Source organism: Lathamus discolor, chromosome 3 (genome assembly GCF_037157495.1).
Source record: "Lathamus discolor isolate bLatDis1 chromosome 3, bLatDis1.hap1, whole genome shotgun sequence".
NCBI classification, from domain to species: Eukaryota; Metazoa; Chordata; class Aves; order Psittaciformes; family Psittacidae; genus Lathamus; species Lathamus discolor.
Window position 1 is genome coordinate 6652114 of NC_088886.1, and position 21003 is coordinate 6673116.

Sequence of the window (21003 nt, forward strand, 5' to 3'; positions counted from 1 at the left end):
TCCCCTCGGGGTGGGCAGGCCCGTGTCGGTGTCCGGCAGTGACCAATACTCCCTCAGGCCCCAATGAGCGCCCCCGGCCCCGCCCCTCCCGCCGGGACCTGGATTCTCATAGGCCAGCCGAGCTGTCACTTCCGCACAGGGGGCGGGGAAAGCGGGTCGGCGCGTCTCCCATTGGCTGCTCCCCGCAAGTCCTCCCGGCGTGCGGCGGAAGTGGCGTGCGCCGGCGGGGGTGGCCGTTGAACGGCGGAGACTTTGAACGGCGACGGCGCGGGCGGCCGGGCCGCGGCCATGGAGGCCGGGTCGGGAGCGGGCCGGCAGCGAGCGCTGCTCCGACAGGTGAGTGCGGGGCCCGGGGCTGCGGCGCTGCGGCCTCCGGTCCCCGCGGCCCCTCACGCTGTCCTTCCCGCAGGTGCTGGGCTGGAGGGTGGCGGCTGCCGTCGCCTGGTCCGTGCTGCTGCTGCCCGTCTGCACCGCGGCCTTCGTCGTGCTCAGCGGCCTCGACCCCTTCCACCCGGTGCGCTGGATCTCCAGTAGGTGCTCTGCGCCCCGTTGTGCTTGCGGGTCTTCCATGTCTGTGCTTTTGGGCTCGGGCTCAGATAACGGGGACTGCCTGTGGTGTGTGTAACGTACCCGCGTTGTGGAGTTTCTCATTGATCTTTAGCGTTTGAAATGTAACTGTCTAAATCACAAATGAAATTCCTGAAGTAGCCGCTCTGCACGGTGAGGGTGTGCACACGGAAAACGGGGATACCGCAGAGCCATAGAACGGGTTGGAAGGGACCTTAAAGCTCATCCAGTTCCAACCCCTGCCACGGGCAGGGACCCCTTCCACTGGAGCAGCCCCTGCGTCCAACCTGGCCTTGAGCACTGCCAGGGATGGGGCAGCCACAGCTTCTCTGGGCACCCTGTGCCAGCGCCTCAGCACCCTCACAGGGAAGAGCTTCTCACTAGTAATATCTAATGTCGAATTTAATAGCTAATCTCAATCTCCTCTCCCTAATCTCAGATCAGTTTAAAGCCATTCCCCTTTGTCCTGTCACTATATGCCCTGTTAAAAAGCTCCTCTCTAAGTTTTCTGTAGCCCCTTTAGGCACTGGAGCTGCTCTAAGGTCTCCTCTTCAGGAGCCTTCTCTTCTCCAGGCTGCCCCAGCCCAGCTCTCTCAGCCTGGCTCCAGAGCAGAGCTGCTTCAGCCCTCGCAGCATCTCCGTGGCCTCCTCTGGACTTGCTCCAACAGCTCCACATCCCTCTGTTGTTGTTGCCCCAGAGCTGGACACAGGACTGCAGGAGGGGGGCTCAGGAGAGCAGAGTACAGGGAGAGAATCTCTTTCCTCAACTTCTTTAGATGGGAACTTGGTACCTGTGATCATTTAACTGCTCAGAGAGACTTAATTTCTGTTCTCCTTTAAAAATACCCAAAGCCCAAAAGAAACAATTAGAAGGTATTTACTGTGCAAGGAACTTCTTACATTTCAGGTGTCACTGTATGGTTGCAGGTTTCATTAAGTGAAGGGAGGCTGTGTTAACTGAGTGTCGTGGTTTAAACCCAACCACAAACCTCATTCACTCACTCCCCCCCTTCTTGCCCTCCCCCTGCTCCTGGAGGGACGGAGAGGAGAATCGAAAAGAATGCAACTCCCACGGGTTGAGATAAGAACAGTTTAGTAACTAAGGTATAACACAAATCACTACTGCTACCACCAATAATAATAATGATAAAGGAAATAACAAGGGAAGAGAATACAACACCTCAACACCAGCCGACCAATAACTCGCCCCACTCCCCCCAGCCGAGCACCGACTGATACCTCGTCCAACCTTGCAGTCCCAGCCATTCCGGGGTAACTCTCGGTTACATCCTGGGCATGACGTGCTGTGGTATGGAATACCTCTTTGGTCAGTTTGGGTCAGGTGTCCTGTCTCTGCTTCCTCCCAGCTTCCCCTCCTCCCTGGCAGAGCATGAGGCTCAGAAAGTCCTTGGCCAGACCAAACATTCGAGCAGCAACTGAAAACATCCGCGTTATCAGCACTGTTCCCAGGACAGAACATCAAAACACAGCACTGTACTAGCTCCTAAGAAGGAGAAAAATGACTGCTGCTGCTCAAACCAGGACACTGAGCTATAGTTTAAGTAACTTTAAAAGATTTTCTTTTTTTAAACAAAATTCCGAGTGCTCAATTATAAAAAAAAAAAACCAAACCAAAACAGTTATGAGGGTATAAAATAGTTTCTGTGAAATTTCAATATGCTTTTATGCAGGAATGTTTTGCAGTTGGACAGCTCTGTTAGGAGATTATGGTCTATTAAACATGACTCCCCTTTATGCCCTTACTGGACTATTGCCAACTGTGCAAGTGTTCTTTTCTGTTGGCCCTTGTGTCACTGTTGTGTTACTGCAATCTTACACACAATAATGACTTTCTTTTTTTTGTATTTTAGATTCTTTCAATGATTTATATACTTCCTACATCATCTTTTGTATCCTCCTTATGTCTGTGGTGATTCTAGTAGTAAGCATCTTCAACGCTGAGTTTTATGCAGGTGAGTTATGTAAATTGCTGAGCTGTCTGTGATACCCGAACAAAATAGGATAACCATTTGAAGAGATTTGTATTTATATTTGATGTACTTAACACTGGTAAATTTCCTTTTAAATTAATATAGACAATATACAAAGCTTATTTTTAAGTAAATCATCCCAGATTCCTGCGTACCTGGCTGAGACCCTCTTAGCTGAGCTGCTTCATTGTTTTCTTTATCAGTTAGACTGATTCCAACTGTGGAAAGTTCTTTGGTGATTATAGTGTTTTTCTTGTCTTTTAATGAAGGGTTTTATTAGTAACAATTGAAAATTCACTTTTGGCTTTTATCCACAGTTGTGCCATCAATACCATGCTCTCGAATAGCACTGATAGGAAAAATTATTCACCCTCAGCAAGTTATCCATTCTGTTGTTCATGCTGTCATGGGAATGTTGGTTGCTTGGTGTGCTGCAGTGATGACTAAAGGGAAGTTCCAGTTTCTTGCTGTGCCCTGCACGCCTTCAGAAAGGTAATTATTTGTGTGTGTGTATTAAAAAATTATAGAAAGAACTTCTGTTGTAAAATGAATTTACTGCTGGCTTCTTCCAAACAAAACCCTAGAATCTGAGCACGGTCAAAAATAAGCAAGTATATGTTGATATCCTTTATATAAAGGATGGAAAATACCCTCCTATGTAAATGTTACAATACGCAGAGAAATAACTGGGCTAGAAAAACTTAATTGCCAGGATTCTTAATGGAAAGTTGAATGATGACAAGTTGCTTGAACTGAAGACTTGATCCTCTGGACTTTACGAATATAGGAAGTATCAGCATGCATAAATTAGGTGGCGAAATTCCTGCTTTAGGAAAAACTTACTGAGATATCATCTTATATACTAATCAGGAAAGTAAAATCAAATAATTTCTGATTAGAATTTCCTCAGGTTAGAATGACGTGTGCGTGTTTGTTTTGTAACCTCAGAATTAGTTCTAAGTTTTTTCTTTTAGCCTAGATGATGCTGCTCCTCAGATGTGCCTAAATGAGTACCACCTCTTTTTTCTACTTTCTGGAGCTTTCATGGGATACAGTTACAGCCTTTTGTATCTTATTAACAACATGAATTATTTGCCATTTCCAATCATACAGGTAAGATATTGCAGTGCCTTTGCAGACAGATATCTATGTAAAACAGTGATCAAAAAAGCCTCGATTATTTATGTTTTGGGTATGGCAGTAGCAGCTGTCTGTTGGCCTGCTTTCACTAGTAGGTAAAGAGTACACTCAGCTTTAAATGCTGATAGTGTTCATCTTCCTTCTGTTTGCTCAGCTCTTTTCAAATAAACACGGAAATCTGGAGTGCTGAGCACATAAAGTTTGCATCCCTCTGATGTGTGTTAAAAGCTGGTTGAAGTCGTGCACTGCAGAAAGTGAGCTACAGGAAAGAGACAGTATACACAAACGGAATATCAACTCCTGGAATTGACCACAATTCACCTAAAGCTGAAAATCCTGAGAGTAAAAAAACATAAGTGATGCAGTGAGTTGTAACTGTGTAGCAGCTCACTTAAAGTCTAAATAGCACATTAAATCTTGCTTAAAGCTCAACATCCAGAGCTTGTTCATGCCTGTAGCACTATGGAAACTGCAATTCTATGAATCCCTTTGGAGGAGGCTATAGCAGTTCTACAGAAATCTGTACCAATGCAAAATGGTGAGGAGCGGCTTCTGAAACATCATCCTAAAGATATTTCTTCTGTTGCTGTAGTCTTACAGCTTTGCACGATTCCCAAAGTCCAACCATTTTGGCAAAGGGTGTCTTTAAACAGGGTTGGTTGTATTAGTGGAAAGCATTCGAGTCGTGACCATTCAGGTTATCAGCGAAGCAAGCTCCATTTTGGCAATGCTGTAACTATAGTGTTTTTAAAATTTCTATCATTGAAATATATACTTTCTTTTAATGTAACTTAACCAAGTAAAATAAAATTAAATCACGTTGGTTTTGTTTCCATGTAGTGTCAGATGGGTTGCTTTAGTCACTTGGAAAGACATAGAATTATTTGTGTGGTGTCAGTGGTTTTAGTGCCTGGAGGATTACTGACTTTCTAATTCATCCCTGTCTGATTTTTCCCTATATTTTAATGGAAACATGTCTAATCTAACTGAAACCTAATAAAATCAACAAAAAGGTATGTTTAATCTATGTTAGACAGCATCCTTCTGGTTTGTTCACCTGTGCATAGAGTCAATTTACCCTGTCATTCATTTTCATACTGCAACAGGTAGGAAAAGGGATGAGAAGCAGTGGCGATGATAAAATGGCAGAGACTGGGAGAAGAAACAGTAGGTGTAACACTTGGCATTCCATTAAACTAATCTGTTAAATTCAGCTAGGCTTCAGGTTTTCAAGTACCTTGTGGTTTTTTTTTTTTTCATTCATTTCATTAATTTGTCAGGAATGCAGAATACTAAATTATTTTGTGTTTGTTTTTTTAGCAATACAAGTACTTGCGTTTCAGAAGATCTTTGCCCCTCCTCATTAGACACAGTTGTGTGGAATCACTGTATTTTGTTAGAAACTTCTGTGCCACATATTACTTTTTTGGTAAGTGTTCCTGTAATTCCCTTATTTATCTATTTTGAATGCTTTTATATTTAATACATCAGGCCTGTTATACTGTTGTTTCAGCCTTCCAGGTAACTTGCTGAAGGCACATTGACTTGCTTAAGCAAATAAGAGATCTCGCACCTCTTTAAAACAGTAGGAAAGTAATGGGGTTTGTACAGCAGTGTTTGTATGATGTCAGTTCTTGCAGCCTCACCTAAGCTTGTTTAGCATGTGAAAATTGTCTCTTCTTCAGAGAGATTAACACCATCTGTAAGAATTTATTGTCTAGCTGATCACATTATAATAAGATGATGTTATTCTAAAGAGAGTGGGGAACTAGTTCTATAACATGGAGTCTGTCACTGTACCAAAAGATAAGCTGTCATCTCTGGTGATCTCTTCTGGGCAGGACATCTTGTTGCAGGCAGCTGTGAAATAACGTTCAAATAAGAGAAGCTACCAAACAGTAATCAGCTGGTGGTTGACAAGTGTGCCAGCCACTTAAAACCTGATGTTTACATACCAGTCCTGATGTGTCATAACAAGATTATAACTCTGAAAACATAGTGCAATTCAAAAACCCCCAAATTTGGCCTGTAATTTGTATCCCATTTTCGCTATAAATATTCCCAAATAATTTTTTAACATGGATAAACATCTCCATGCATTGGACTGTTCCTTCTATGGCCTGGTATTGGAAATGTAGCGGCACAGAGCTGAACCTGACATACCAGCAGTGGGCATGACTTCACCATGTGTAATGTTACTATATTTCACTGTTTTAAAAGTAAAAATTAGCAGTTTGGCTTTATTGTCAAGTGCCCTTGTTATTATTTGGAGGAAGCTGGGGAGACAAAGGCTGCCTCCATTATGACAATGAAGTGTGGTCTTTAGAACTACAGTAAAAACCAATCTGTGCTGGTGAGGAGGATTGCACAGGACTTCCTGAATATCAGGAATTTTTAATGGCTATAATTATCCTCCTGAATGGTGTCAAAATATGCTAGAATTATTTCCACTTTATTTACGTTAGGGGATAAATTAGGAGTGTGGTGATTGTATATCAGTTTCCATTAAGTCTTTAAAAGCACTTTGCTGCTGCCTGAGCTGTAGTGAGAATTAATATTAACTTGCTATTAACCTTCTTTTGGTGATGAGGGAACACAAGTAACTCAGAGCTGAGAAGCCAGCAATAAAAGATAAGGCTTGCAGCTCTCAGTGTGTAGTTGCTGGCCTAAGGCCTTTTTTTTATTCTCTTATTTCTGTTTCTTAGGAAACACCCTAACCAAAAAAATCCCAAAGGCAGATTGTTTCCTGGTACACAGGTGTTACAAGACCAGTTTCTTGTCTGTATCCATGCATGCTTTTGTCTTCTCTGTGGCCTTTTGTGTATGTTTTGCAGTGTCATATTTGTTTCAGTGCTTCTCTTTGATCCCCTAGGTTACATCCCAAAGGTATGGATAAGTACCACGATGGATCTTCATATAGACAGGTAGGTAGTATATTGTGCTGAAAACCTGGGGGAGGATATTGTTCACAGCCCCTTTGAAGAAGTCCAGCACAGCAAGTGCCTCTGTGTGTAATAGGACTCTGTTCCCTGTCTCCCCACAGAGAACATGGGCAGCATTAGGTACTTCTGAAATTAATCCAAAAGGAACCAACAACCCCTTGTAGAAGCCATAGAATCATCATAGAATCATAGAATGGTTTGGATTGGAAAGGACCTTAAGATCATCCAGTTCCACCCCACTGCCGTGGGCAGGGACGCCTCACCCTAGAGCATGTTGCGCAAGCCCCATTCAACCTGGCATTAAGAAGTGCTCTCTCCTGCATATCTAAGTCTCTGAAGTATTAGAAAGGCTTATTTGTCCGAATTGCATATATGTGTTACTTGTTTTAAAATAGGGAAGCTAGAGTCTTAGTACCTGAGTTTTCTTTTCCTTAATTTCATAATGTTTTCTTCATGTCATCCCAGTTACCAGTTCTTTTTCAGTATCTCAAACATCTTTAAGAAACTGTTGTTGCCAAAAAAGTAATGCAGCTTCCATTGTTGCAATTGTTGCTGCTGTAACAGCTTAATATAGACATCTTCCTTAATAGAAATAACTTATCTCCTTGCCATTTTATTTCTGCAGTAAATTGCATCCTCTTGACACTCTGACTGGCTTATTGGATATCTCCTTGTTTTACCATACCTGGTTATGTGGCGTGTTTCTTCTGATTACCTGGTACATTGCATGGTTACTCTTCAAAATCTATGCTACGGAGGTTAGTACTTAGTGACTGCTAAAGATGCAACATCAGTGTTTCTCAGATAATGCTTTCTTTTCAAAAGGGGTTTTATTATTATATGAATTTTTGAATTTTCAAAGCATGTACTACAGATAATAGCTGATAACTGACCAGTTGAGAGAGATCTGGGTATTGGCTTTCCCTTTCTCTCCTTATAGCAAGACAAGCCTATGCTTCTTACAAAATTAATGCTTTGTTATTGCCACCTTCTCTTCTTACTCCTCTACTTCTGTTTCCATGTTCCCCTTCTCCTGTTCATGTTTGCTGCTAAATCAGTGCAGATGCTGTTGGGGCCACTCAAGCAAAAAACCACTTTGTGCTTCATGGAGTCTGCACCATGTTCTCTGTCCTCTTTTGGTGTCAAGACAAATGAGCCAGTGCCAGGCCTGTATGTGTTGGGCAGAGCTCACTAGCTTGGTTTCTGCATGTGTATCCGTGCAGTGATGTTTTATTTGAGTGTGACACAGCTGCAGGTTACATGGAAAGATAATATCCAGAAACTGCATAGCTCTGAATCCGGTTTTACAATAGGAAAGAGAACAAAATTGTATCTGTTTTCCAGGAGCTAAGCTCTGAAAATCTCACACTTAAGCAAACCATCAAAGCGCACAGTTCTCCAAAGCAGAGATATGTGATCTAATTCAGGCTGTGGTATCGAAATAGTCTTCGAGCAATCCTGGGAATTAAGACACTTGTGCTTTTTCATTCAGTCATAAAGTTACAAATTAATATGGCTAAAAAAAGACCATTTAAATATATAATGAATCGTATTGGAATAAATGTGTGACTGTGATTGAAGAGGGGAGGTGGGAAATAAATCTTGCCAGCAAGGAATTGGAGAAGATTTGATCTTTTTTGACAAATCCAGATATTTCTTTGTAAGAATACAGGGGGAAAAAAAGTTCACCTAACTTGATTTTCATTTTTAAACGTTCCTAGACTACAGATTAGTAGGAAAAGAAAGTGAAGTGTAAATCCTAGATCAAGATATTGGTGCAAAGCACTCTTATGGAATGAAATGGCACACTGTGCTTGTTGGAATGTTAGCTTTAATTCAAAAGGTCTGGTTGTTGTGACTGCATGGAGCAAAGATTAACAACGGGTCAAGCGTAACTGGTGTAATGATGTGTCAGAATCAGCAGACGGCTCCAAAACCAGCTCTGAGGTGTGAACATCCTGTTTCAAAGGGCAGTAGCTGAAGCACCAGTGAACACTGTGTGTCAATGTCTGTTAATTATTGTCTTGCTTATAAAACCGTGAAAGACAAAAGAAACATCCAGCTGTGAAGGTATAAAATAGGTTTTGCCCTTTTGACTCTTGAGCAAAAGATTGCTCTATCCATATGATGATTTTTTTAATGAGCTAAAAAAGCTCCTAATCTGATTGTAAATATGTGCAAACTTAGTCCCCATGAAGTCACTTTATTAACACTTTGGCAGCAATTGCAACCTTAAATTTCAATTTCACAGGCTGGAAACAGAGGAGAATAAAGCTAGGCTATGTGTAATGAATGTAGTAACACAAAACTGACCCCTAATTTGTGCTCAAACTGACCCATGTTAAATAGCATTAAATAGATGCAATGTTTGATGGAATGTTTGATACAATGTAAGCACTGCTATTTACATTGTAAATGTTGTAGCTGCAAGAACAGAAATTCCATTAAAACACAGAATAAAATAAACTAAGGAATTCTTACTTTTATCAGTGAAGAGTGCAAAAATACTAATTTCTTTTATTATTTGGTGAAAGAACCCTTAATACTTCACCAGAGTGGTTACACTGTTAAAGATAGACAGTGCTGCTTTGATTTCAGTCTTGTTCCTGAGTATGGTTTCACTGTTTTCTCCTGGGAAACCTTAGAATGGTTTGGGTTGGAAGGGACCTTAAAGCTCACCCAGTTCCAACCCCTGCCACAGGCAGGGACACCTTCCACTAGAGCAGCTTGCTCCAAGCCCCTGTGTCCAACCTGGCCTTGAACACTGCCAGGGATGGGGCAGCCACAGCTTCTCTGGGCACCCTGTGCCAGCGCCTCAGCACCCTCACAGGGAAGAGCTTCTGCCTAAGAGCTCATCTCAGTCTCCCCTCTGGCAGGTTAAAGCCATTCCCCTTGGCCTATCCCTTCAGGCCCTTCTCCAAAGCCCCTCTCCCGCTTTCTGTAGGCCCCTTTAGGCACTGGAAGCTGCTCAAAGGTCTCCTCAGAGCCTTCTCTTTTCCAGGCTCAGTTACCCCTGCTTTAACAAGCTCTAACCGAGTTAGAGGAATTTCTTTCCATATTGATATGATGCCCCTAACTGTAAGTTATTTATGTACATGCAAGGAATTTGAAGATACCTGGGTTTGGTTTTTTTTCTCGTAAGATTTCTCAATTTTAAACATAAGGAGTAAAGTCCTTTTGTTTTTTATCTCAGAAATTTCAGGCTAGTTTACAGTCAGTTGAAGCTTTTATGTGCTTTTGTAGTTCATCATCTGACAAGTAACAGCTTGGGTATGGTCTGTCATAAGGCTTTCTTCTGTTTTGCTCTGTATAACACAACTTCTGATGTTTCTATTTAGACACACCATTTTCCTGTCCAGCCAACTTTTGCTGAGGAGACAGACCAGTGCCTGCCTAAAATCTTAAACAGCAATCCTCCCCTCATTATAAAGGTAACTGAAATCCCACCATCTTCCCAGCAGGTGTGTGCCGAGAGGTTGTTTCTCGAAGTGTGCGATCAGATCCTCCAGGTACCAGTTATTTTAACTGGGGAGCTAGTTCTTTAAAAAGCTGCCTCAGAACCGGAGGAAGTGATGCTTAATGGTGAAAATCGGTTTAGTAGTGACATCTGCTGGTGTTCACCACACTGTTACTCTAAGCTAAGGACAGAGTAAGTGTAGTTACAGGCAAGATCTGTCTGCAACAGAACTGTGTTAGTGTGTACTGATGTAAAACAAACAGGTTAGTGATATCTCCCTTATGAGGAGAGGCTGAGGGAGCTGGGTCTCTTTAGCTTGCAAAAGAGGAGACTGAGGGGTGACCTCATTAATGTTTACAAATATGTGAAGGGTAGGTGTCAGGATGATGGAGCTAGGCTTTTTTCAGTGATATCCAGTGATAGGACAAGGGGCAATGGGTGTAAACTGGAACATAGGAAGTTCCACGTTAACATCAGGAAGAACTTCTTTACTGTAAGAGTGACAGAGCACTGGAACAGGTTGCCCAGGGGGGTTGTGGAGTCTCCTACACTGGAGATATTCAAGGCCCGCCTGGACAAGTTCCTGTGTGATGTACTGTAGGTTACCCTGCTCTTGCAGGGGGGTTGGACTAGATGATCTTTTGAGGTCCCTTCCAACCCTTGGGATTCTGTGATTCTGTGATTCTGTGATTCAGGCTTTTTGAAACTCTTTCAGCTTGTCAGATAAGCAGGTGTTCTGTCAAACCTTTGTACACTCTCAACACTTTGCCCCTGCTACTTATATTTGAGCTCTTACATGGGTGTTCTCTCATGACGTTAGAAAGATGTCGTTTATGCTGGAATTCGGGTTTCTTTATTTAAAAAGAAAATACTGAAAAGCTACTTAAAACCTGTGAGTAAGGAAGAGTAATTTTGGTCTGACTATGGTAATCGTTGATGGGATTCGCAGATTCTAATACTTAGAAATTGGAGACCTCAAGAGGTACAATGTAAATAAAGATGAGAATATTTTTCTGCACATTCAAAATCCACATTTACTGCTTTTACAGATCTCTGATACTGGAGATGGATGAGGCTGCAATCCATTTGAATCCTTTTTATAAGCTTTGCTGCATTATCAAAGGATGGGTGGGGAAGAGTCAAGCATAGCACAGTTGAAGGGAGAGGAAGTCTAATTTATAATCTTAGCAGTTACTAAAGTGTCTAGTTTATAATTGGGTTTTACATAGTGTGAGTTATCTGGTTATTTTTGGTTTGCCACATTAATTACTTCATCACATGAAAAAGCAGTGTTAGGTCTGGTACTGTACAGCACACTGCGTAGTGGGCTCTAGCTTGGAAGATCAGTTCTTTCCTTAGACCTTTTTGTGTCTTATGTTCTTTCCGTCTGAGTTGCTAGCTGTTAAGATAAAAAGTAGTGTTAATCTTCTTTAATTCCAAAGAAACAACATATCAGTAAAGTTACCTGAAGCTCTGGCTAACTCAGCAGCTCCATCCAGAGTGGTTCTGCAGGGAAGTGTGTGGTCATTTGCCTCCTTTCTTTTTCTGTGGCTGATTTTATTCTGTGTGAACTCGCTCTTTGTTAGGGATTGCTATTGTATGGATAACTACCTTTTGGGGTTTTTTTTAGGAAACGCATTGGACTTTGCATGCTCTAAAACATTTTCCTTTCTTTGTAGTTTTTAGCCTTACAAGACTTGATGTTACTTTCCCAGTATTCCCCTGTTCGACGACAGGAAGTCTTTAGCCTTAGTCAGCCAGGTAATTGCAACACTACTGGTGATTCTTTTTCTTTCTTGTAGTAGCGTTAGTCAAATGCTTTTACAAGTTATTAATGCTGCGAGGCATGCCACATAAGCCAGGAGACCTCATCTCTATGGTGCCTTTTCTGAAAGGATGCTTAATAATCTAAATTCATATTGTTTCATCTCCAAAACTCGACAAATGCTGCTGCTTGTTGTTTGATCTAAATGACAGCCATGAGGGTATTGACACCACCAGTCCCATAGTCCAGACTGAATAATCTAACAGATGCATATGAAAGTGTAACATTGAGATATGAGGTAAAATCAAGTACGAATAGTGAGTCACCACTGGAGCTGTGAAAGCAAACAACGGTTGTAATTTTAGTTAGTACGTCAGCCTCTTGCTATATATAAAGATATACAAAGAGAAGGTCAACGAAAACTTCTGAGAAGCCTTCAGGAACTTTTTGTTCCACCTTATCAGGAATTCTAGTGTTTGCACTATTTCAGAACTGTTTACCGTCACCATTGATACTACTTGGTTCATTTTAGTTGTTTAGTGATTTTAAATCTGATAGGCAGAACTGCCTGTTTTCTGCTTGCTTAGCAAGTTTTGCTAAAGTCTTTTTGGAGTTGTCCATTGGCAGAAGGATAGAGTCTTTCCATGTTTTCATCTTCCCCTCAGTATAAATACACTATCACAGTGAAAATGCCCTGTGTGTTCTTAGAAATGGACTGGTACTATAACTTCGAAGCTTATGCTGAGAGCACACAGGCACTGTCAGAACAGTTACAAGGGTGAACATGTGGGTTAAACACTCCTGCTGTGTTTCCCTTTGTGTGCATGCTGCTAGGTGGGCACCCGCACAACTGGGCTGCGATATCAAGAGAGTGTTTGAATCTTCTGAGTGATCTGACCCAGAGGCTGATCACACAGCAGGAAGCTGCAGCAGCAAATGGGAGAGCAAAGCTGCCAGCAGGAGAGCTGAAAATACATCCGCAGACTCCAGGTATGTGAGGAAACACTCGTAACAGTTCATAAAGCAGGAAAGTATCAATGGATTACATAGGCACATTAGTCTTAATTAAGTTGTATGGGGAAAATGAGACATGGGGTTTTCCGCAAATAAATGCAGAGTCTCTTCCCGCAGTTGAATTTAAGGTATTCTTGTTGGAATAATCTAAAATAACTGGGAAACTTGGGAAGATAATCTTTACTCTGTTTACTTTGCGTGGTGTTATGTTCAGTACGGTGTTTTTCCCACACTTGCATGAATTAAGAAAGTCTAATTATTCCTGATTTGGTAACCTAGTACAGGGAGAAGTCTTGCCAAGAGATGCTCTGTAATTTGCATAGCTGCTCTTACTATTAGTTTAGATGGGTTGTTGTAGGGACTTTGAATATAGAATCATAGAATTGATTAGGTCAAAAAAAACCCTTTAAGATAGTCAAGTCCAACTGTTAATCCAACACTGCCAAGTCCACCACTAAACCATGCTATAAAGTGCCACGTCTGCACGTCTTTTAAATACCTCCAGGGACGTTGACTCCACTTCCCTGGGCAGCCTGTTCAATGCTTGACAACCCTTCCAGGGAAGAAGTTGCTCCTAATCTCAGGTCTAAACCTCCCCTGGCACAGCTTGAGGCCTTTCCCTCTTGTCCTATCACTTCTTAATTGGGAGGAGAGACAGACGCCCCCCTTACTCCATCTTCTTTTCAGGTAGTTGTACAGAGCAGTAAGGACTCCCCTGAGCCTCCTTATCTCCAGGTTAAACAGCCCCATTCTCCTCAGCCATTCCCCATCACACTTGTGCTCCAGGCCCTTCACCAGCCCTTCTCTGCCCCTGCTCCAGCACCTCAATGTCTCATAGTGAGGGGCCTAGAACCGAACACGGGGTTTGAAGTGCAGCCTCAGCAGCGCTGAGTACATGGGGACAATCACTGCCTGGCCCTTCTGGCTGCACTGTTTCTAATGCCATTGGCCTTGGCCACCTGGGCTCACTTTTCTGCCAAGCAGCAAAAGCTTGCCATTCTTTCCCCAGCCTGTAGTGTTGCATGGTGTGATAGTGGCCCAAGTGCAGGACTCAGCACTGAGCGTTGTTGAACCTCATGCAATTGGCCCTTGCCCATGGATCCAGCCTGTCCAGATCCCTCTATGGAGCCTTCCTACCCTCCAGCACATCAGCACTCCCACAGACAAGCATATGTTTGTATGACTCACTAATATCACTGTAGTATAAGAAAAGCCAGCCTGATTCTTGGAGCCTGCAAGCATTCCAGGTGCTTTACATGCCAGACATGGGCATCATTCCTGGCAGCAGAGCAGTGTTGGCATGAGGGGTGCCACTAATTGAATCCCTTAGCAGTTAGTGCCTAGGATACTGGTGCCCTGGGAACAGCAGGGGACTGTTGGCATGTCAGAGGTGAATTTCTCCTAGTGCTGCTGTTCCTTGGATTTTGACATGATCTGATTTTTCTTACAAACTGAGCAGAATCAGAAAGGATTGCCATTCTTAATCCTAAAAGCACACTTTGTAGATACAGTGTGCTTTTATTTAGGATATATAGAGATATATATCAGGGTGTAGTAGTGGTGGCTAGCAAAAGTAGAAAAATAAATAGATCCACAAGAATCCTTTTCATCACCTGCTGTTCTTAAATTGATGAACTTCTAAAACACTTCGTACTCATGCTGATGTGTACTTGTGATATGTACTTGTTTGCAAGACCACAATGGTAACAGTGTTCTTTAATAAAGGCTCTGATGATAGAGAAGTTGTTGAAATAGTAATCAATAGCAAACCCATCTCTTATTTCATCTGCACCAGCCTGTTTGTCTTCATGCAGTGTGTTCTTTGTTGTCAGGAGTTGTTGCGACAGGAGGCATGTCTTTCCAGTCACAGAGATCGAATATCATCCCCAGAGCTTCCATGTCTTCAATGGTTAAATCATCCCTAATGTCTTTAAAGGCATCGCCGGGGTCTGATGTTGGTTCACCTTTCAGCTCGCCTGCTTTAAATGGCAAGATGGGAATTCTGGATGTAAAGTCTCCTTGGCATGGATCAGCCCAAAGTCCTTATGTTGTAAGGAGGGGCCCAAAGCTGTGGACGTCAGTTACAGGTAGATGCTTTTTGACTGCGCTGTTTTTATCCTTGTAGTCAGGAGTGTAGTAGCTGTGTCAATAGAGATCTGTATCTTGAGGATTAAAGTGACAGCAACCAGTTTTTCTGAAGATATTGTATTTCTTCTGTAGATCTGCACATGAATGGTTCCCACCACGAATCCTTCCCAGAGCTCTCTGCTGCAAAAGCTGGCCACGAGGCAGTACAGCCAAGATTTATTTACACATGGCTTCAGAACAAGCAAGAACAGGTAAAGTAGAATTGCTGTACAGATAGGTTACAGCCAGTGCAGCTTAGGTGTTCTCTCCTCTGCAAGAACTTTCAGGGGTTTTTGAATGAATACTTCCTTCTCCAGTTACTTACATAAGAAAAATCCCCCCCCGCCCTCAGTCCCTTTATCCTGTGCGAAGATGGTAGGGCCAATTGTACATACCTTAGATAAACACAGAGGATATTTTTTAATCTTCTGTTTCTTTTCAGATAAAAACCTTCTTGTCAAAACGAGTGCTGATAATGTATTTCTTCAGCAAGGTAATCATGATCTTAGGGTTTGTGACTGTGCAGCATGGACTAGGCATGCATGAGCATAGGGGTTCTGCTGTGGCACTGCATTTTGCGTACAGTAACAGTTCTAAACCCTTTTAATCTAAGGTTTTCTGCTTTGTGTGAGTTTTGTAGCAGGATTATCTTTTATCTGCATAAGAGAGAAGAATAATACTCATTTAAACTCATCTGATAAACTGCTTTTTTACTTAAGGCATCATGTAATAGTAAAACACAACTAATTGTAAAGTGTCATGGTTTCTAGTTAACTTTAAAATGCAGCTAACCGTTTTTTGTTAGGTCAATGTACCAAATAAATTCTTCATGGTTTTCCTTTGTGGAAAGTCCTGTCCCAGACTAATTTTAGTTTCTTAAAAGGTCAGATTTCTTTGGGAATTCCCTGAGAGGTGTCAGCTTTGCAGGTCTTTTTTGAGGGGAGGGACGCGATCCTATCAAATGTGTAACACCTTAACTGAAACGTGCAGTTTTGGTGATACTGTTTCTCGATACATTCAGAATGCTTTGATTTCTTCTCAGCACCCAGAAGCCTCCATCCAAGCTGTTTTCTCTGATGCCCAAATGCACATCTGGGCTTTGGAAGGTAAGCTGTTCCTATTCCCAAGGGATCCACTCTGTTGGCTCATGGAACTACAAAAACCAGAAGGATCTGATTCCAGGTTTTGGGGGCTCTGTGCTTTAAAATGTAATGGAAGAAAAATCTTTGAATCTACTTGACAAAAACGCAGCTGCAGTTCAGGTACTGACAGGAATAAAGGTCTAATTCACTTGTTAGTTTTGAGATCCCATGCGAGATCTTAGTTCGTGTTCTGTAGAGGTTTGGTGGAGATGCCTAAACTTGTTGCTTCTCTCCCATGTGAACCCATGCATCACTTCTACATGTTTTTTCCAGCAACATATTTATGATGTCTTTTACAACAGCTTTTCTGACTAAAGACTCTGAGTTCTTCTCTGTCAGTCATGGAGAGTTGAGGGAGGGGGAGGCACTTGGGTAGTAAAAACTTAAATGGAAAAGATGCTCTGCAGAGAATTAAAAGAACAGTGATAGTATGTAGTTGCACTATGGGATTTTCTTGTTTGTTTCCAAGTCCAGAGCAAATGCTGCTATTGTTAGACTCTCTTGTTATATTTGACTGTGCAAAAGTTGATCTTTTTCCTGTGTTAAATGTTTTATGGGCAGATAATGCTGTGCTGTGTCAGACTGAAGGTGATGAGTTAGGACATAGAGAGTCAGGAGATGGGAATCGCACATACAAGTTGGGAGAAAAGTGTAAGATGGCATTGGTGTTCTAACTAAAGGCATTTTTTTAATATGAGAAGGGGTTTAAAGCTAAATCAAGGGTTCCCTGCAAGTAGCACAGACTTCTCCTCCCACAAGCTGAACAAAGAAAGTGAAGTGGTCTGGAAATGTTTGTGGCTAGAAGAATTGTGAAATAGGTCCTATCTCTTAGTGGATGTCATGTACAGCTCTGATCAGAGCAGTGGAAAGAGGGAGCCAATGCTTTTTAAAATGTATTTCATATATAATCCCTCTTGCCTTATCAACCTCAGCCTCTCTTAAACCAGTGACTGGTTTAGTCCTGAAGCAAGCCAAAGCTGAGGCAGCTGGTGTCTGGCTGCAGCCAGTCCTGAAGAATTCCACCACACTGATGGAGTCTCCAGGCAAACCTGTGATCTTTGTCAGTGCTTCAGAAGCTGAGGATTCAGTAATGATACCAAATTCTCTTTTTAAAGGTCTGTCTCATTTGGTAGCAGCCTCCTTTACTGAGGACCAATTTGGAGTTGTTCAAACTACGCTGCCAGCTATCCTGAATACCTTACTGACTCTTCAGGAGGTAAAAACTGTTACCTATTCCTTATTGCAGAATGAGTTCAGGAGAAAAGGAGATGAGTTCATTTTGTATTTTTACCTTGCTGACCCGGTGTAACATTCAAGTTGTTACCAGTGTAACTTCTGCCGTTAATCTAAACCAAACAGCTGGCTACCAGTCTGTGCATTGCGAATCAGCTGAATAAAAACCCTGGTAGTTTTTTAAAATGCAGAACTAGAAAGCATGTTTTTAATGGAATGTTTCATTTCTTAAATTTAACTGAGCTACGTGCTCAGTTAGACTTTATTTCAGGGGTGCAGCAATTATGATGCTATATTCAATGCACGGTTAGGATTTAATCTCTAATTTGCTGCACACAATTCCTGGTGCAGCCTGGAGACATTGCAAATCACAGGAGATAAGATCTATGTGGTGTTTCTCTGCTAATACTAGGACATTACTCTCAAATCACTGATGTGTATGTAATGTGTATTTAAAAGAAGTAATCCAGATTTGTTTCCAAGGCTATGTGTTTCCTATTGACATAATCATTTTACACTGCCTTAATCAAGATTCTTGGAAAGAATTTAGAGGTTATTAATGTTCTTCAATGTAAGTCATCTATTCCAAGAACCAGGGGGAAGAAGAAAAAGCCAGTAACCTTGTTTGTGAAAGAAGCAAGTAATAGTACAGGACAGAATTGTATTTGTGCTGCAGAGAATCGTATTTCACAGAACTTGGTTCAATGCTGGTGTTGATGGCCAGGAAATGCAAGGTCAAGCTCAGTCTCCAACCCATTTCTGTGTGCCTTGGTGGAATTTCTGAACTTGTACTTCCTTTTTGCTTTGTTTGACATAAATGTGTTGCTAGTTACATTATGAAATGATTGAACAGATGAAACAAGTTCATCTATGTGTCTCTCAATCAGGTTGTAGACAGACACTTCAAACTGCCGCATGTTTCTAGCAAGCCCCCCAGGGTGTCAGCGAGTCTGGTGGATACCTCCTATAAAACTCTACGGTTTGCTCTTAGAGCGTCTCTGAAAACAGCCCTGTACCGGATAACTGCTGTCTTCGGAGAGCACTTGAAGTAAGAACTCTTTCATGACTGTTTGCTTACTGAATTTAGTTTTAATTAATGTGACCTGTGAAAAGGGAAGTTTGGGCAAAAATCCCCTCCGCTCGTTATTCTAACATGGTATTTTAGGTTTGTTTGGTTTTCTTATTTGTGGAACCTTAAATTCTTGTGTAGGTATTAGGTCCCCTTTAGAAACTTATTATTCATAGATTCCTGGGCAATTTCTGTTAGTGACTTTTCATGGACTCTCTAGAAGCAGTCCACAAATACTAAATCTTAGCTATTGAAAAGAAAGCAAAGCTACTTGTGACAGTTGTCCGTTCTGTAGGGAGAGAATCCCGTGAAGAGTCCAAATAATCAAATTCCCTTGCTGCTTGGTTGTCTGATCTGATGGCTCTTGCTCAGCTGCAGCAGGCAGACTTTCATATTTGGCCTCTGAATATGTGAGACAAAAATCCCTGCATCCCTGTAGGGATGAAATGTCACTCAGTTCGCAAGTGCGGACATACAGAGAGAACATTTGGAGAGATTCTTTCTTACCTAAATCATTTGTGCGAGTTGAACAATTGCTTGTGTGTGTTTAAAGGTAAGGAAATAGGCGAGGTTTCTTGGGACTGAAGAATAGTAGTAGTAGTGGAAGCTGTTGAGAACTGACAGTTTAAGGGTTAATATACTCTGTCTTGGAATGTAGGCTTCTCATGCAGCTGGGTTTTCTAGAACATAGCTTCAGTGTAACGATTTCAATGTATACTCAATTTTGGCATGAGGCTTTATTTTTGCGGTGTATTGCATTGAATATAAAATCTTACGTGCTGCATTTGTTTGTTTTAGTGCCGTGCAAGTGTCTACAGAACATAAGAAAAGGCTTCAGCAATTCTTGGAATACAAAGAATAAATAAGATTTTGATGCTGCTACATTGGTTTTTTTTTTTCCCCAACACTCTGGGTAAGAAGGAATTGGGACTAATGAGCCTTGTTATCCTGGCATTGTGGAAAAATGTATGGAAGTGCAAGTCACTGGACAAAACTCTTCCAACTGTAGAAGAGCTCTCCCAGGTTTGAATCATATTTTGTATAATAAAACTTTGTTTTAAAATTCATCTTGCCTTCTTTTAATATCTCTTACAAATGAGAATGTGTCAGTTCTTATTTTACATAAGAGTGTGACATTTGGGATGATCCAAGTTACTTTGCCACTCAGATCCTTCTCTGGTTTTCATGATGTATTCTTTCCCTACCCTTTTCTGCTGAAGGGCTGAGTAGAGATTTACGGAGATACTTAGTGGGCCTAAGTGTTCCATAAATTTAGTTGGTAACACTTTTAGTGCAGATGAAGTGTGTTCTTTTAAGAGTAGGAAACAGATGTGCCCAGGAATAAAACATGCCACTCTTCTGTAAGATGGAACTATTCCTTCAGAGTAAAATGGGTGTGCGGAAAGGCATTATTAAGACACAAATATGGCTTGAAGAGCTACCAGCTTGGATTTTATCTTTAAGGTGACCTGGGAAACTAAGTTCTGAGCTGCACTGAAACATACAGGAAACATTACTACATTTAGTAAAACCTCCAAATAATGTTACTGTGAATGAAAGTTCGGATCAACAGCTTTTTGTAAAGGGGGATAGGAAGGATGTTTGCAGTGTATCAGATTGTTTAATTCAGAACAATATACATTAACTTCTGCTGGAAAAATGGCTTTTTCAAAGCACTTTTTAAGCTTTTTATCTGGAAGTAAACCTGTCCAAATTGTTTGCAAACTAGCAACTCTGTTTTTAAACTGACTCCAGTCATTATGATATCTACACTAGAAAATGTATGGAGTATGGAGAGCATGGATGTAGCTGCAGTACCTTACTTAATATCCTCGAGATAACAGTAAGCTACATGAATTTAGTTTAAGAGGAAACAAAAGTTGGATCACTCTCCCAGTTCTGTTAGTGCTATTTTTTGGGAGGGTTTTTTGCTAGAAGACCCAGACTGGCTACAGTGTCAGTTATGTTGGTGTGATGAAACATCAGCTGACAGTGAGTGGTTGCGTAGTCATAAATTTTTAGGGGCCTTTAAGGTTTGGGTAAGAGATAAAAGCCTAAATCTACTGTGAGACATGTATATTGCTTTCCTCAGTACAGAGACGTGTCATCTTCTTGTAGTGCAGACCCTGTTAGATATGATAGTGGAAATTAGAACTGCCTTGTTCCTTTTGCTCTGAGATGGCTTACAGCAAGCACTGTAAGGTGAGGGACAGCCTTCCATTATATTTAAAGGTTTAAGCACAGTCTTTTAAAGACTTAATTTCCACCACAGCTTTGACTATTGTAATCAAAGCCTCTTGCCTGCCTGGCTTATTAATGAAATTAATTTGCTTATTTGCAGGTATTGCAGTGTGCACCTGGAGCTAACACAGTGCTTTAGCTCATACCTCAGGTGTACCTGCTGACCCAGACAGTTTCAGATACATTTTTCATGCATTTAAACAGGTGCAGAACTATATTTTTATTGCTCTGGTATTTTCTGCAACACTCCCACCACTATAAGCTGTGACTTGTAATTACCAGTGTTATGGCTGTCAGCAGCAGGCTTAAAATGCA

The 21003-nt window shown here is 41.6% G+C and overlaps 1 protein-coding gene across 1 annotated transcript; it reads left to right on the forward strand.

Annotated features, from left to right (window-relative positions):
- Positions 1 to 195: 195 nt before the first annotated feature.
- Positions 196 to 19514, forward strand: NDC1 (NDC1 transmembrane nucleoporin). The gene is made up of 18 exons (XM_065673301.1): positions 196 to 336; positions 410 to 530; positions 2439 to 2540; positions 2876 to 3050; positions 3533 to 3671; positions 5019 to 5127; positions 6571 to 6622; positions 7266 to 7398; positions 9979 to 10071; positions 11777 to 11858; positions 12697 to 12852; positions 14709 to 14963; positions 15097 to 15215; positions 15446 to 15496; positions 16046 to 16109; positions 17261 to 17361; positions 18266 to 18426; positions 19246 to 19514. The coding sequence occupies exons 1-18, from the start codon at positions 289 to 291 to the stop codon at positions 19307 to 19309; spliced, it is 2025 nt and encodes a 674-aa protein (XP_065529373.1). The 5' UTR covers positions 196 to 288; the 3' UTR covers positions 19310 to 19514.
- The last annotated feature ends 1489 nt before the right edge of the window (positions 19515 to 21003 follow it).